Genomic DNA, 17,688 nt, shown 5'->3' on the forward strand with positions numbered 1-17,688 from the left:
TATTATTTTGTGATATTTATCTTGTGGCATTTTATTTTGTGTCCTGATTTTTTTTTGTCAGTGTCTGAACTTAGGGTGGTTCTCCTGTGGAATAACTGGAGTGAGAGGAGAATGGTGGAGAGCTTCATACTGGGAGTAACTGGGTTAAAAGCTGAACCATCAGACTGCTGTTTTCGAGTCAGAGAACAGCTGGGAGAGAATGAAATTCTTCTCATCAACAGCCCAGACGTGATGTCTTCCAACATCTCTGAACAAAAACTAAGAGAACATGTAGTAGAAACCTGTGTGAGGCTCTCTGATCCTGGACCTCATGTGTTCCTGCTGGTTCTACAGCCTGAAGACTTCACTGAGAACCACAGAAAGAGACTCTGCAGAGTCCTCCAGCTGTTCAGTGATCAGTCATTTGAGCATTCACTAATTCTGATGTTAACACCCAAAGGAGAAGAGAGATTAGATTACATGGAAAGTTATGAGAACCATCCACCCTTAAAGGACATGATCGAAAAATGTGCAGGCAGGTTTCTGTGGCACAAGAACCTCGAGCGCTCACAGCTGTTAACACGCATGTTTCAAATAGTCAAAGAAAACAATGGAGAGTATGTGAGCTGTGATCTATATGTGGATGCTTCACCGAATGTTCACTGGAGTCTAAAAAACACTGAAACACGAACTGTTGTGTCGGATCCTGGTAAGTGGGACGTGTGAAATAAATATAAACATTGCTGCTGTTAGCATTAATCTAGTTAAAACGACGTTAAAGCCATAACTGCATTAATGCGGCAAATCTCCGTTAGCGAGTTAACGCCCGGTGCGAGGGCTGCACAGTGTTAATACGTTAGCATGGTTAGCTTGTTAACGCGTTAGCCGTGCAAATGTGGTTATGCCATTAACGTCATTTTAACAAGATTAACGCTGACAGCACTAATAAATAAACATCATTATGTTTGATTATTGGATGACATTTATTTATTGGTTGATTGATTTTTGTCTGTGTGTCATCTTAGGATGGAGCTCTAACACTGAACGTAAAAAGGACCCTTTGCCCAGAGGTACGTGACTACATCGAGAAACTTCAAGATTTATTTATTGTCATTTTGTTGCTAGATCATAACAAAAATTACAGTGGTGCTGTCAGAAATAAATAAAATACAAAAATTATAAATAAATAAATGAGATTTTTATTAGAAAGACATAAAAAATAAATGCACAAATCTTTAGCAGTCTGCAGAGGAGCAGAGGGAAGGGCAGGTCGATGGCTTTCACAGCTCTTGGGAGAAAGCTTTCCTCAGCTGGGTGGTGGTGTTTATGTATCTTTACCGTTTCCTAGACAACAGCAGGATGAACAGTTCGTGTCTCGGGTGAGTGAGGTCAGCAGCTATATGACTGTCCTTCCTTTGCAGTCTGCCAGAGTTAGTAATTATACTGAATTCAGAATCAGACGCAGAATACTTGATTAATCCCGAAGGAAATTAGGGTTACAGCAGGCAGCACACTAATGGCGCATGCGCACTTACAAAGATACCCTCTGACCAAACTTACACAACAACACATTGGGAAGACATGTCAGCGAGGTAGGCTGATAGGAAAAAAACAATGAAAATACATAACATGAGGTGAGAGGAGGAGAAAAAAAAAAATCCCCCTCAGACTGAGCTCCCAGGCCTGTTAGCTTTCCTCCGCCAATCCACTGGGCAGTTTTCACCAGCCGGTCCAAGTCCTTTGTCCTGGACTGTGCAGTGGCCGTACCACACCATCATGCTGTGGCAGAGGTTGCTCTCCATCACATGTTCTGGAGCAACTGAAGGGAGAGTCCACTCTCTTCAGTTTCATGAGGAAGAAGATTCTTTGTTGGGCCTTCGTCATCAGAACAAAGGTGTTCAATGACCAAGTCAGATCCAAGGTGATGTGGAGGCCCGGGAATTTGATGCTATCCACACACTCCACCCACCTCCTACAGATCAAGTTGATGGGTGTTGGACCTCTGAAGCTTTTCTTTTTGTCAGCTCAGCGCAATGTTGTGCAGTTTTGGGTAATTTTTAAACATGTGTTTGCTGCTATTGTGTTTTTATTAATGTAGTCACAGCTTAGGAAAATCACTTTTGACTCTGATGACAGAAAACTATGAATGTGAGAAGTGAAATGGAAGAAAAGCAGAAGTGAAAAACATTTCAGTTTGGTTTCTCTGCTATTAAATCCATTATACAAAAGTACATCAAGTTTCTTATTTTTGGGATGAGACTCACTGGATTTGAATTTGAAACCTTTCTGAAGCCACCTGACAATTCTCCAAAAAATGTTTTCCCAATATCAATAAAACAATATTCATATTTTCTTACAGCCTCTGCTCTCAGGATTGTGCTGTTGGGAGAAAAAGAGGATTCGATGAGGACACTGTGCAGCTTCATCACAAGAAATGTTCAGAGACCTCCACGAGCTGATCACTGTGTGGCCATCTCTGGAGAGTGGGAGGGAAACAGTTTAACAGTCGTTCAAACTCCAAACATCTTCAGTCTGTCTGAGGAGACGGTGAGAGAAGAGATGAAGACCTGTGTGAGTCTTTGTCCTCCTGGACCAAATGTTCTGCTGCTGATAGTGGAGCCTTCAGTCACTGAGGAGAAGAAACGAAGGCTGAACTTTATCCTGGGTTTGTTTGGTGAAGATGCCTTTAAACACTCAATGCTCATCACTGCACAGGAGGGGGTGGAGGCAAATTTCACTGTAAATCAGCTGCTTAAGAAGTGTGAAGGAAAACACTACGGCATGTATAAAAATGACCTCAAACTGTTAATGAATAAGATTGGGACTATCGTGCATGAAAACAGAAGGAATTTCCTCAGATTAACTGAAAAGACCACAGAATCAAAGTCTGAAGCCGTCAAGCGGACTTTAAACCTGGTTCTGTGTGGGAGGAGAGGAGCCAGGAAGATGTTAGCAGCCAAGGCCATTTTAGGTCAGACTGAGCTTCATTCAGTCTCCAACTCATCAGAGTGTGTTAAACATCAGGGAGAGGTGTGTGGACGTTGGGTTTCCCTGGTGGAGCTGCCTGCCTTTTATGGAAAACCTCAGGAGGCAGTGATGGAGGAATCACTCAGGTGTATCTCCCTCTGTGATCCTGAGGGTGTCCATGCCTTCATCCTGGTCCTACCTGTGGCTCCCCTCACTGATGAAGACAAGAGAGAGTTAGAGACCATCCAGAACACATTCAGCTCTCAAGTCAATGACTTCACCATGATTCTGTTCACTGTGGACTCAGATCCTACAGATCCAGCTGCTGTTAACTTTTTAAAGGACAATGAAGACATCCAGGAGCTCTGTGAGAGATATGGAGGAAGATCAGTTGTTCTCAACATGAAGGACAAACAGCAGATCACTCAGATTTTTCATCATGTGGATCAAATGAGACACACAATGGCCAGATCAAACTGCTATACGATAGAGACATTTGCACATGCTCAAATAGAAAAAATCAGAGAGCAAGCGAAATGTATCAACATGCAACAAGCTGAACTTCTGACACTGAAAAAACCCATCAACAACTGTGAGTATAAATGGAGACTCAAAGATTGACACTATACTCAACAGTAATAGATTAGAGCATGTAAAACTCCATCCATTTTCTTCCGCTTATACGAGTCTGGGTCATGGAGGTAGCAGCCTAAGCAGAGAAACGCAGACCTCCCTCTCCCCGGCCACCTCTTCTAGCTTATTCAGGGGAGCACCAAGGCATTCCCAGGCAAGCTGAGAGATACAATCTCTCCAGCATGTCCTGCCCACAGGCCTCCTGCTGCAGGGACATGCCCAGTACACCTCACCCAGGAGGCATCCTTGTCAGATGCCCGAACCACCTCAAGTCAACTTTGGATGTGGAGTAGATGCTCTACTCTGATCCCCTCCTGAATAGCTAAACTCCTCACCTTATCACTAAAGGAGAGGCTAGCAAATCATTGGAGAAAGCTTGTCTCCACCACTTCTGTCCACATTCTATTACACGACTATTTACATTGTAGATTCTTGATGAACGCATCAAAACTATGAATGAACACATATGGGCTTATGTAGTAAACAAAAATGTGTGAAATAACTCAAAACATGTTTTATATGTTAGGTTCTTACAAACATCCACGCTTTGCTTTAATTACTGCTTTGCACACTCTTGGTATTCTCTCATTGAGCTTCATGAGGTCGTCACCTGAAATGGTTTCCAACAGTCTTTAAGGAGTTTCCAGAGATGCTGAGCACTTGTTGGTCCTTGCCTTCACTCTGCGCTCCATCTCATCCCAAACCATCTCCATTGGATTTAGGTCAGGTGACTGTGGAGGCCAGGCCATCAGCACTCCATCACTCTCCTTCTTGGTCAAACAGCCCTTACACAGCCTGGAGGTGTGTTTGGGGTCATTGTCCTGTTGAAAAATACATGATGGGATGGCATGTCGCTGCAGGATGCTGTGGTAGCCATGCTGGTTCAGTTTGCCTTCAATTTTGAATAAATCCTCAACAGTGTCACCAGCAAAGCCCAAACAAATCTCTTCTGCTTGTTGCTTTTCCTTAGTCGTGGTTTCTTAGCAGCTATTTGACCATAAAGGCCTGATTCACACAGTCTCCTCCGAACAGTTTATGAAGAGGTCTTCCTTTCCTGGGGCAGTCCTGATGTGAACCAGTTTCCTCATAGCGCTTAATGGTTTTTTCGACTGCACTTGGGGACACATTCAAAGTTTTTGCAGTTTTCCAGACTGACTCTCCTTCAGTTCTTAAAATAATGATGGACTATTGTTTCTTTTTACTTTGATGTTTGGGTCTTGCCATAACATGAATTCTAACAGTTGTCAAATAGCGCTGTCAGCTGTGCACCAACCTCATTTCTCCACTACACAACTGACAGTCCCAACCACATTTAGACAAGAAATTCCACAAATGAACCCTGACAGGCACACCTGTGAGGTGAAACTATTTCAGGTGACTACATCATGAAGCTCACTGAGAGAAGGCTGAGGGTTTGCAGTGCTGCCAACAAAGCAAAGAGAAGCTACTTTCAGGAATTTAAAATATAAAACATGTTTAGTGTTATGTATCGTTTTTTTCTTTGCTACACAATTCCAGATATCTTCCTTTATATATTTGATGTCTTTAGTATGTGTCTACAGTGTCCAAAGTAGTAAAAATAAAGATAAACATTAAAGAAGTGGGTGTACAAACTTTTGACTGGTAGTGTAGGTGGAGCATTACAGAGACCACATGACATTCTTTCAAACTCAAATAACCCAATGGGGGCAGTAAATGCAGTCTTCTCCCTGTCGCTTGGGTTCATCTCGATCTACCAGTAGCCACTGGCTAGGTCAAAAGTGGAAAACCACTTAGCTCGGGTTAGTTTGGTCAGTGTCTCTCTTATTTGGGGTAAAGGGAAAGCATCCTTGTGCCACACAGGATTTAGTTCCCTCCTTCCTTCCATCCTTTTTTCTCCCCAAGACAAAATGTGGCCCATAGACCACAACTATCTCACATAACTCCCTTACACACAGACCTGGTAGGAGGCAGGGGTTAACACCTCTCCCTAACTCTGAAAATTCTGAATATGCTTGAAAAACACCCTTTATCACTTAACTAGCAAGATGCACCGCTCCCATGTTGGGACAGATCAAGTCTTTTAGGCATTTTGCACATCTCTGCTGACGATTCCTTGTTTTCTGAGGTGGCGGCATTGTCTATGACTCTGCCTGCCTCAAGGGGAAGACTCGGGTCACCCGGGCCATGCACATTTGACTCATTCACACAGTATAGCTTACCCAGCTTCTGGTAGACCTATGGATTGTAGGAGTGTAGATTATAGGCTCACACTGGGACTCTACCATTCTTTAACACTCTCAGGGCTCTGGCCACCCAAATCCTCTTATCTGTGACTAAACATCCTCTAACATCTCCAGTTTAGCACCTCTCTCCAGTTTGCTTCCTGCTCAGATTTAATGGGACCACATACACTATTACACTTATGTCAATTTACTTCAGATTGGGCATGTCCATGCTCTGAATCCAGCAGCAGCGTCTCCTGGCATATGGCAGCAAAATCTTCTTGGGTTCTTGCATACCTTCAAGGCCAGAGCTATGGGGCTCTCCTGTAGTCCCAACAGCAACTGATCTCACAGGGCAGCATAAGAAGGGGCATTATCTGGGGCATATCTCTGCAACCTGCACTATAGCTCCATCAGTAGCAAAATAAACGAAGGCAGTGTCTCTGAAGCAGTGTAAGTACCCAAATCTTACACTGTCTGTTAATTATCCCTTTAATGATTTGAATACAGAGAAACAAAAGGGAAGACAGCGAAGGGGACAAAACAAGAAAAAGGACTAGAAAAAAGATACCGGTGAGAAATTATCAGATTGCTGATGTTGTTCCAAAAATGTCAATAAACCTAACTGGACTCTTCAGTAGGACTCAAAACAGACACATTTATTATATGAAACCACGCAGTAACTGGAGGTGAACTTAGCGATGTGAATTCCTGGGGCCATGGTCACTGAGAGAGAGGACAGGCGAGCTAGCTTTGAGGAGTCCACAGAAAAGAGTTCCATTGAATTGATCCAGACACTCTCTGGATCCGGAGAGTGTGGTCCAGAGAGCTGGTTCAGAAGAGGTACTTAAAAGGGAGCCACTGGTCTGTTTTCCCGTGGTGAGTTGTGTCATAGGGTAAACATGAACACTTTCATGTGTGGGCAATTATTCTTAGAATGAAGACACAACTGCTTAAGACTGAATTTTTCATTTTGTGTTGGAACTGAAATCAACCAGTTGTGTGAATCATTTGGAAGTTTTTTGCTGCTTTAACTGCAGACGACCGTTAGATTCCACTGGTAAGGTCTGACTTTAAGGCTCTGAACATTTTCAGAGCAACAATCAGGAAGAAGCCTCAAAACCTTCACAAGGCTCCATCCGCCCATCTCTAACTTAATAACTCAAGTGGGATTAATAAGTAGCAGTGGAAATGAAGTCAGACAGAGTCCTGGGGGAAAAAACACAGGAGAAACAAGGAGAGGCCAGATTACCAGTCTAGAGAGCCAGATTGGCATAGAGATCATTGGAGTTGGTTGTTAAGTACTGGCAGAAGATGAAGACAATCAGGAACACATGTGGCCGCCTCCTGGCAGATTTTAACCTGCTTAGCTCAGCTTAGACAGTAAGGAGAACCCAAAAAAGGAAACAGCGTGCTGGACCATGGAAATAAAGTCTTTGGATGTGGCAACCTGTCTGAAGTGGAGATTAAAAGGTGGAAAGATGCATTGCCTGAAAAATCAGTAAAAGCTTGAAATGAATATAAAGATAGTGTACAAGGTGCTAACGGACTGGGAGACAAAAATGCAAAAACGGTGAAAGCAAGATTTTGAATTAGATGAATTTGAAAGTGTAACTGAAAAATACACGACACCACTAGAGGAATAGGGACTAAATGTAACAGAATTCAATTATAAGATCATACGATTTTCTTTGACATGGACAGACACAAAGTTTATCTGTAGCAGATTTAGGTCGTACAATAACAGCTGCTGTCTTCTTTTACATTCCTCATGTCCCCTGAGATCCTTCTACATCTTTCTAGCCGTTACTCAATAATCCTGTTTATTTTTTTTCTTTGTTCTTTTAATAATTACATTAAGAGCAACCTTAAGTGCGAATTGTGTGAGCTGCTTGTGGATTCCTCCTTCTTTGTATTTTCCTGTGTTCCTTCTTTATTTTTCTGGTGCTGCTGGTGGGATTGAATCAAAATGAGTTAAAAGCAGCGTGGGGCTCCAGTTAAGCCTTTGCACAGACAATAAATTCAACTTTAGAGACAAAGACAAAAAGTAATGACATCTAAAATATATTGTGCTTTCAGCACCATATTATCTATTGGACTGTCCTGCCATTTAACTAATGTGTTGTTATTTCACAGGTAATGAAGAGAAGCAGAGCTCAGAGCCTCTCAGAATTGTCTTGCTAGGTAAGACTGGCAGTGGAAAGAGCTCTTCTGGAAACACCATTCTAGGACGAAAAGTGTTCAAAGCTGAGAATAACCCCACATCTGTCACCAAACGTTGTCAGAAAGCATACGGTGAAGTGGACGGTCGTCCTGTTGTTGTGGTCGACACTCCTGGACTGTTTGATAACAGTTTGTCACATGAAGAGATCAATGAGGAGATGCTGAAATGTGTCAGTCTTCTGGCTCCAGGACCACACGTCTTCCTGCTGGTTTTAAAGACTGAGAGAATCACACCAGAAGAGAAGGAAGCATTAAAACTCATCAAGGAAGGCTTTGGGAAGAATTCAGAAAAATTCACCATCATTCTTTTCACTAGAGGAGATTCACTGAAACAGGAGAAGCAGTCCATTCATGATTACATTGAAAAATCTGATGATTCCTTTAAGAAGCTGATTGATGATTGTGGGCAGAGATACCAGGTCTTTAATAACTCAGACAAACTAAACCGCAAACAAGTCACTGAGCTGATAACAAAGATCGATGACATGGTCAAAAGAAATGGTGGAAGCTGCTTCACCAATAAGATGCTGCAAGAAGCTGAAGCTGCAATCCAGAAAAAAACAGAGACAATTCTGAAAGAGAAGGACGAAGAAATAAACAGAGAGATGGAAGACCTTAAAAGAAGATATGAGGAGGAAATGCAGGAAATGAAGAAAAAAATGGAAGAACAGAAAACAGAAATTGAACAAGAAACAAAACAAAGAGACAAAGAGCTTCAAAAAGTGAAGAAACAGCTTACCATGAGAAAAAGAGAACAAAAATTAAGAGATGAAGAAGACAAAGAGAAGAAAGAAGAGGAAGAATCACAGCGTAGGGATTGGGAACAAAGGTTTTTAGATTTAGAAGTAAAAATGAAAACAGAACTGGAATCAAAACAAATCATTGACAGACAACTGGAGCAGAGCAAAGCAGAAATGAAAGAGAAACAGGAGGCATGGGAGAATAAACAAAAAGAGTGGTGGCAGAAAAGAGAGCAGGAAAATGAAGTGAGGCAACAGGAGGAGCAGAAAATGATCAACAAATTAAAAGAATATGAGCAGGAAAAAGAAGTTCTTGAGAAACAAGTAAAAGAAAAGGATTTGATGTTAACAAAAAAGGGGGAAAAAGAGAAAAGGGAACTGGAGGAAAACTATGAGAAAAAACTGATGGAAATGAAGGAAACATTTGAAGAAAAAGCAAGAAAACAAGCAGAGGAATACAACGAATTCAGGGAGAAATGCATGAAAGAGTTCAAGTGTAAGGACTGGACAGCCGAAGATGAGCAATATGACATCTTAAAAGCACTAAAAGCTGAGAATGAAGAACAAATGAAAAAACACAAAGAAGAGATGTATAACTTAATGAGATGTTTCACCAAAAGGAGGGCAAACACAAAAAAAGTTCGCAAGCTACTGAAAAAGCATGAACAGGAAATGAAGTATGTGGACGATCCAGAGGAAAAGGAGGACCTCGAGGAAAAACATGACAAAGAAATAAATGAACTGATACAAGAACTTATAAACAAAAGTAATGATGATTGTCATATTTTTTAGTCCATTGTAAAAGAAGACTCGACTTACCTGTGTCCAACACTTCTGCTCAGACTGAAAGTCAACAAACATTGGATAGATTTTCATGAAATTTGGCTCAAACATTTTGGAAATCAATCACACCCCCAGTACAGATTAATTTATACGTTCATGCGAACATAAAAATACAGAAATTCAGGATGACGAAATTGTGTATGGGATTTAATGATCTGCTCTGCTCTACTCAAACAGATAAAAACACAACGTAATTTGTTAATGTTTCTTAATTTCTTGAAGACTTATTGATGTTTTTATTGTGTAAAACATTCTCAGGGGTCTCAATAATTGTATACTTCTTCTGTTTTGTTTATATACACTACGGGTCAAAGGATTTGGAACACCCCAATTTTTCTTACTGAAAATTGTGCAGTTTAACGGATCATTCAACCACTGAACCCTGCCCAGTTTCTTTTTTTTCCTTTTTGCTTTTTGATTAAAAAAAAGGAGAAACATACTCGCATACATATGTTATTCTACATGCTTTTAAACCATTTAAAATTACAATTCATAGTTTTTGGTGTGAATTATATAATGTTAAATTACTAAACTTTCATTTTACTAAACTTTCACAAGTCCTTAAACTAATGACTAAGTACTTTAGACTTTAGTTTACTTCAGCCATATTCCATATAAATCAGGTATCATACAAACATAAAAATAGCATCAAATACAGTCATGACAATAAAAGAATACGACTTTAAGGACTTAACAACATTATTCCTGTTGTACTACACCAACATCTCTGATACATTAGCACTAAGGGAACACTGAATGACCTGGTGGTCTTTGTCCATAAAACTACTCATCTAAGATTACCACAAAGTAAAAGATCTCTCAGCAAAATCATGCAACATTTTAGGCACTATTGCCCCGATCAAATCAGTTAGCTGGGATTTTATTATTCCAAACATGAACTACTGCTACAGCAGCAGACATGGACTACTGGTGTCCCACACAGCAACTCAGTGTCCATTATGTGAAGCAGCCAAACACATGCCTTCTCCTCTCGTTAACTGAGATAAATTGCTGGCATATTTGTTTTACAGCTATACTGTCCAGTCTCTCCTGGTGGACATGGCAACATGTTATTCATGGTTACATGAAAACATTCAAAAGGGCTATTGGGGGGGGGGGGGAGTGGTATACGTATATCTATACATATATATATATATAAAAACAAAAAAACACCCATCTCGCCCCCTGTGGGCGGTTTATCCTTCAAGCTCGGGTCCTCTACCAGAGGCCTGGGAGCTTGAGGGTCCTGCGCAGTATCTTAGCTGTTCCCAGGACTGCGCTCTTCTGGACAGAGATGTCCGATGTTGTTCCCGGGATCTGCTGGAGCCACTCACCTAGCTTGGGAGTCACCGCACCTAGTGCTCCGATTACCACGGGGACCACCGTTACCTTCACCCTCCACATCCTCTCGAGCTCTTCTCTGAGCCCTTGGTATTTCTCCAGCTTCTCGTGTTCCTTCTTCCTGATATTGCTGTCATTTGGAACCGCTACATCGATCACTATGGCCGTCTTCTTCTGTTTGTTTACCACAACTATGTCCGGTTGGTTAGCCACCACCATTTTGTCCGTCTGTATCTGGAAGTCCCACAGGATCTTAGCCTGGTCATTCTCCATCACCCTTGGGGGCATCTCCCATTTTGACCTTGGGACTTCCAGGTTATACTCGGCACAGATGTTCCTGTACACTATGCCGGCCACTTGGTTATGGCGTTCCATGTATGCCTTGCCTGCTAGCATCTTGCACCCTGCTGTTATGTGCTGGATTGTCTCAGGGGCATCTTTACACAGCCTGCACCTGGGGTCTTGCCTGGTGTGATAGACCCCAGCCTCTATGGATCTTGTACTCAGAGCTTGTTCTTGTGCTGCCATGATTAGTGCCTCTGTGCTGTCTTTCAGTCCAGCTTTGTCCAACCACTGGTAGGATTTCTGGGTATGAGCCACCTCCTCTATCTGCCGGTGGTACATACCGTGCAGGGGCCTGTCCTTCCATGATGGTTCCTCGTCTCCCTCATCTTTCTTGGGTTTCTGCTGCCTGAGGTATTCACTGAGCACGCTGTCATTCGTGGATGTTTCTTGTCTCATCCTGGATTGTGGTGCTGACACTCACCAGTCCCCGGCCCCCTTCCTTCCGCTTAGCGTACAGCCTCAGGGTGCTGGACTTGGGGTGAAACCCTCCAGTATTGCTCCGTCTCCAGCCTTGGTGGTGCAGTTCTGTTATTGTTCCCCTGCCACTGAGAGTACACCTTTGCTGGTTCTGTGGAGAACAGCTGGTTTATTCTCCTGCCTTCTATTTCTCTGGTGTACCTCCTCAAGCAGCTGGCCAAGGCTGTGAGTCTTTGCTTGGCAGTTTCCAAGGCCTCAGGTATGGACAGCTTGCTGTATTTCTTATGCACCGTCTTTGTCGCACCTTTCTGCAGCTCTGTTAGTTGGCTAACCTCCCTCCGTGCTACTTTGATCTTGCCCTCTAGCCCCCATCTCCATGGAGGGTACTGCCCCTTGTGGCTGTTCAACTTGTAGCCAAGCATCTCACTGATCACTGCTGCCGTATTGTAGATCAGCTTGTTAGTGTCGGTAATCGTGGTTGTAGGTATCATCCGTAGTGCTGCATTAACATCATCTAGCAGACCTTCTGAGGGTACTTCACGTAATCTTGGTAACCGGCTACAGGGGATCCAGGTTTCAAGCTTGGCCATGATCCTATTTTTCAGGTCAGCATTTAGTACTTTTTTTCTTTTTCATTTTTTTCAAGTTCTAAGGTCAAATGGCCGAGAGTCCCAGATTTAAACCCAGTGGGAGTATCCCCCCAAAGAGGGACAAAGGACCCCCTGGTGATCCTCTAATCACATGAGCCACACCTTGGCTCATGTGATTAGAGAACTGAAGAAGAACTGAAGAAGCTTCTCGGATGAGAGGTGAAACATCTTCAAGCAACTTAAAGAAGTCCAGACGCTTTTCTTTGCAAATTCCTTTGAAAAAATAAGAACTGATTATATCACCTTCCCTATCCCTCCTAAAGGTAAAGAAGTCCAATTTAAAATTTTGAATAAAATTTACCCGACAAATAGACTCCTTGGTGATAGATTCAAAATAGAAACTGGCAATTGTGTATTGCCATTTTCTATTTCTGTATAAGAGGAGAATCTGGACCATCTATTATTTTTGTGCAATTTTATGCAAATATTTTTGTTGGATTTTCATACCTGGCTTTATTCCAGTGGGATTCAAATTACCTCATTTACCTTAAATATGATAATGTTTTGAGTGTTTTTGAAAGAAAAGAAAGCTAATTATGGTGTTAATGTGTTATTAATCTTGTGCAAGCAATTTATACATAAATGTCGCTTTTTTAAGACCAAACCAACACTAGCTTACTGGAAAAACGACTTATTAAACCTGTTGGTTAAATCTTTGACTTTAGTTAAAAAGAAAAAGGCTGCTTTTTTGTTTCCTTTTTGGAAGATTTTGATTTAGTGAGTTAATTATCTGTTAAATTATAGCTACCTGCCAAAAAGCAGCAGGTAAGCGCATAGCCCCTCCTGATAGCCCTCAATGTCTACGTGTATTTAAAATTGAGAGGTGGGCAACGGCACCAGGGGTGAGGTTGTACACCCTGATGGTCTTCTGGATGCCGTGTAGCGTGCCCACTCCCAAGATCCTATATGTATGTGTAATGAGAGTGTGAGTAATGTGAATGTCTAAGTTGTGGGATAAAATTGAGGCACAGGCAGCCAGAAAGGGACAGAGTGGGGGGATGCCTCCCCTGCACCCTGGTGACACACCTTTACCCCAAGGCCCTGCATGTGTGGGTGATTGTGGTGGACCGGGAAGAGGGAGGCAAATGAAGATGGGAGGGAAGCAAGGGAGGGGCAAGTTGTCCCTCCCCGGGGCCAGCTCCCCCGCGGACCCCAGTAGGCACCCCCATACTCTGCAACCCACCAGGGCAAGGTAGAGTAGTGGCCCCATGATCGGGAGGTCGGGGGTTCGACTCCACTGAACGGCTACCCTGAGGTACCCCTGAGCAAGGTACCGTCCCTACACACTGCTCTCCGGGCGCTGCATTGGTGGCTCCCCACTGCTTCGCTGGGTGAATGGGTTAAATGCAGAAGAGTAATTTCCTTACGGGGACAAACACATACACATTAAATTAAAGGGGTTCAATTCAGCAGCGCCGCCCGGCCCCACAGAGCCGGGACAGCTGACCCACCACAGAGAAAACTGCACCCAATTGTGCACCCAATTGTCTATTGTGTTGTGTTGACAACACAACACAATAGACACACAGGCTGAGTTCTTCCTCCACCCCTCCTATATCTCCCCCTCCTGCAGAGTGAGTTCCTGGAGAGAGGAGACCTCCTGCAAGATGTAACAGCCTCCCCCTCCAGTTAAAGAGCCCCCCAGGTGGCTCGATGCACTGCAGTATGCAGGATGCACCCACCCACCCACAACCCCGGCAACACACTAACCAGGACCCAAGCTCCCAAGGCCCAGCCAGGGCCCTGGCCCAGAGATGGAGAACCCCCAGAATGTGTTTTTTTTTTTTACCCTTGAATAGTTTCTGGATATTTTACTGCGTTCTTGTTCCAGTTCTGCTGTGAAACAAAAGAACCTAAAAAAGGATAACCTGTGTGGTTCAAAAGGTACCTTTCTGCATGTTGTGAATATGATGAATATCATGATTCTGGATTATAAAAACATTTAATAATTTCTTGGTTTGTGATCAATATTCATGTGCGATATATTCAAATCTACTCGTTAGTGATGTGCAATACTGCATATTTTGGTATTGATCTGATACCAAGTAAATATGAATACTTTTCAATAAATAAGGTTGATGCGTAATTGAATTGCTAAATCTCCATTCATTTTCATGACCTTAAGTGTTTTTTGTGATGTTTCCTTTTTTATTATTAAACAGTTAAAACCCAGGACATAATTAGGACAAGTTTATAATTAAATAGAAAATGAATATTATGGATTCTTTTTAAAATCTTAAGTAAAAAGTGCACAAATTAAAACAAACAAGTACTGTTGAGAAACTATAATACAAAAATTGCAATTAAAGTTCTCAAAAACAAAAAAATAAAAATAATATGTAAACAGCTCAACAATCCCAAAGCTTCTAGGTCATGTGACATCTAAACATGAGAAGTAAAGTAAAGAATTGATCTCACCAGGCTGGTATCGATCCGATACTGATGCCGACTTGGTATCAATACAATCAATATTTGGATCGACCCGCCCGCCACTACTACTCATGCCTTACAGTTCAAATAAATTCAATTCAGTTTTATTTATATAGCGCCAAATCACAACAAATGTCACCTCAAGGCGCTTCATAGGTACAGAGAAAAACCCAACAATCATATGACCCCCTATGAGCAAGCACTTTGGCGACAGTGGGAAGGAAAAACTCCCTTTTAACAGGAAGAAACCTCCGGCAGAACCAGGCTCAGGGAGGGGCGGGGCCATCTGCTGTGATTGGTTGGGGTGAAAGAAGGAAAACAGGATGAAAGACATGCTGTGGAAGAGAGACAGAGGTTAATAACAGATATGATTTTTTTTTTTTTTTTTTTGCCTCCCATTTGGTTCTTTAGCCGTCAGAATTGTTGTCTGAAGACCAACAAGGATACCCAATGGATTTATTTTGCCAAATGGATCATCATAGCATTGCCGTATTGGTCCATTTGATCGACCTTTGTTTTTATTATTTACTTTATTTTATTTTCAGTTGTTACAGACGGGACAGACATGAGTGGGGGATAGGAAAGGGAGAAAGAAAGAGAGGAAGGAAAAGAAAAACAGAAGGGAAGAGGGACTGTGAGAAAGGGAAAAAAATCTCCTGGATCACCTGTTGAGAGATAAAGAATAGAAAACAAGCAAAAAAAACAAAGCAACATACTAAACACAACACCATCGCATTAATCTAGCTAAGTGTAAACAGCAGTAAATACTAAATATTGAATGTTGTTGTGCAGCACGCAGGACAGACAGCGCACAATGTGCTTTGAAGTAGCAGCCAAGAAAGGTGTAGTTTAAGTCTACGAGCAGTTAACACCCGTGTGCACACCTGTGTGGATCAGCGCGCTTGTATTCAAATACTTTCCCCATGTATTTTTAGACGGGTTTATTTGTGGTGAATATAAAGTTTCATAGAAATCCCTAAAAATGTTGTTTATTCTTCCAGGGTCATATATTGTGTTCCTCGATAAATCTTCAACAGCACATATAGTTGTTTTTTCTTTATTTATTTTTAACTGGTTAGCTAGAAATCGACCGGATTTGTCACTGTGTTCAAAATTCTGCAAGCGAAGTCTTTGTACTAGGAATTCTGTTTTCTTATTAATAATTTCATTTAATTCTAGTTTTGTTTTGCATATTTTGTTCATTATTTCTTGATCTTGGTCAGACACGTAGGCTTCTAAGGATTTGATGGTTTTTTCTGATTCCTGAATAGTTTTGTTTTCTTTCTATCGAAGTCGATGTTCTTTATGCTGTCCTCCGGCAGCTTCAGGTGGATTTTAATAAAGCTTTTCACCGTTGCCTCCGCGTCTTCTCCGGCAGATTCTGGAATACCAGACAACACAAGATTATCTCTCATGCTTGTAGATCGATAACGGACTCTTTTATTTTTTTATTTTCTATGTTTAGCTGGGTCACGTTATCGGTGAGAGATTACACAGCCCACATTACACCGGTTTTACAATCGCTGCATTGGCTCCCCGTGTGTTTCAGGATCGATTTTAAAGTTCTTTTATTGGTTTTTAAATGTCTTAATGGTCGTGGGCCTTCTTATCTTTCAGATCTGCTTTTACCATATGAACCCTCGCGGACCCTGAGGTCCTCTGGTACTGGCCTTTTGATTGTCAGGACACATACTCACGGAGAGGCAGCTTTTCAGTGGTATGGTCCTCGACTGTGGAACAGCCTGCCGGAGCAGCTCAGGGCCGCAGAGAACGTACATGTTTTTAAGAACAGGCTCAAGACCCACCTTTTTAATTTAGCTTTTAACTAACGTTTATTTATTTTATGCTTATTTATTCTATCCTGTTATTCTATTTATATTATTAATTTAGTTTTTACCTAATATTTATTGATTTTATTCTTATTCATTTTTCATCTTCTTACTCTGTTTATACTTATATTTATATTGTATCCCACTCTTATTTATTTTATCTCTTTATCCTGTTTATATTCTTATAAGGTTATATCTCCAGTGTTTCCTCGGAGGGGGCTCTCTGCACTGGGGCTGTGATCGACCGTGGCTGCTGGGGCTCTGTGGGTCTTCTCAGCCTGGCTGGGGGGCTTCTTTGCCTCCCTCCTGCTGCGTGCCCAGCCTGGAGGCTGCGGTCTGTGACTGGCTCCCGGTGCAGACGGCTCCCTGTGATAGTGTTTCCTTTCCTCACTTGGCTAATTAGGCTAAGCCTAATCTTGAAAGTAGAGATAGTGTCTGTCTCCCGAATCCAAACTGGAAGCTGGTTCCACAGAAGAGGGGCCTGAAAACTGAAGGCTCTGCCTCCCATTCTACTTTAAATACTCTAGGAACAACAAGTAGGCCTGCAGAGCGAGAGCGAAGTGCTCTAATAGGGTGATATGGTACTACAAGGTCATTAAGATAAGATGGGGCCTGATTATTTAAGACCTTGTATGTGAGGAGCAGGATTTTGAATTCAATTCTGGATTTAACAGGAAGCCAATGAAGGGAAGCCAAAACAGGAGAAATATGCTCTCTCTTTCTAGTCCCTGTCAGGACTCTTGCTGCAGCACTTTGGATTAACTGAAGACTTCTCAGTGAGTTTTTAGGACATCCTGATAATAATGAATAATGAATGAATAATGAACATAATCTCAGTACAACACTAGTTTATACTGCGTACAACTATCACATGTTAAAAATGTGAAATTATAATACAGAACTGTGGAAAAGTTTTGAGCTGTCCCCTCGACAATTTATATTTTGTTGTACAAACTGTTTTCCTGTATATACAGTGTTTACAGCCATTTCTTTGTTTTTCCTAGCAATGTGTAAAGAAATGAGGGGCGTGCCAAAAGTTGCGGGCAGTCTTCCACGCCAGCAGGTGGCACTTCGCTTCGAGTAGCCC

General features: G+C 42.0%; 1 protein-coding gene across 1 annotated transcript; it reads left to right on the forward strand.

The window, feature by feature from the left end:
- Positions 1 to 2,561: 2,561 nt before the first annotated feature.
- Positions 2,562 to 17,685, forward strand: LOC116315482 (immune-associated nucleotide-binding protein 12-like). The gene is made up of 3 exons (XM_039605315.1): positions 2,562 to 3,538; positions 7,920 to 8,816; positions 17,606 to 17,685. Exons 1-3 carry the CDS (start codon positions 2,677 to 2,679, stop codon positions 17,683 to 17,685), a joined length of 1,839 nt encoding a protein of 612 aa, XP_039461249.1. The 5' UTR covers positions 2,562 to 2,676.
- Positions 17,686 to 17,688: the final 3 nt, after the last annotated feature.

This window comes from Oreochromis aureus, linkage group 22 (genome assembly GCF_013358895.1).
Source record: "Oreochromis aureus strain Israel breed Guangdong linkage group 22, ZZ_aureus, whole genome shotgun sequence".
Lineage (NCBI taxonomy): Eukaryota > Metazoa > Chordata > Actinopteri > Cichliformes > Cichlidae > Oreochromis > Oreochromis aureus.

Excerpts from the sequence above, each read along its gene's own strand:
- LOC116315482 (XM_039605315.1), top strand. The coding sequence starts at position 2,677 with ATGCTCATCACTGCACAGGAGGGGGTGGAGGCAAATTTCACTGTAAAT. Across the intron at positions 3,539-7,919 it reads GAAAAAACCCATCAACAACT|GTAATGAAGAGAAGCAGAGC; the intron begins GTGAGTATAAAT and ends GTTATTTCACAG. Across the intron at positions 8,817-17,605 it reads AGAAGAGGAAGAATCACAGC|CAATGTGTAAAGAAATGAGG; the intron begins GTAGGGATTGGG and ends TGTTTTTCCTAG.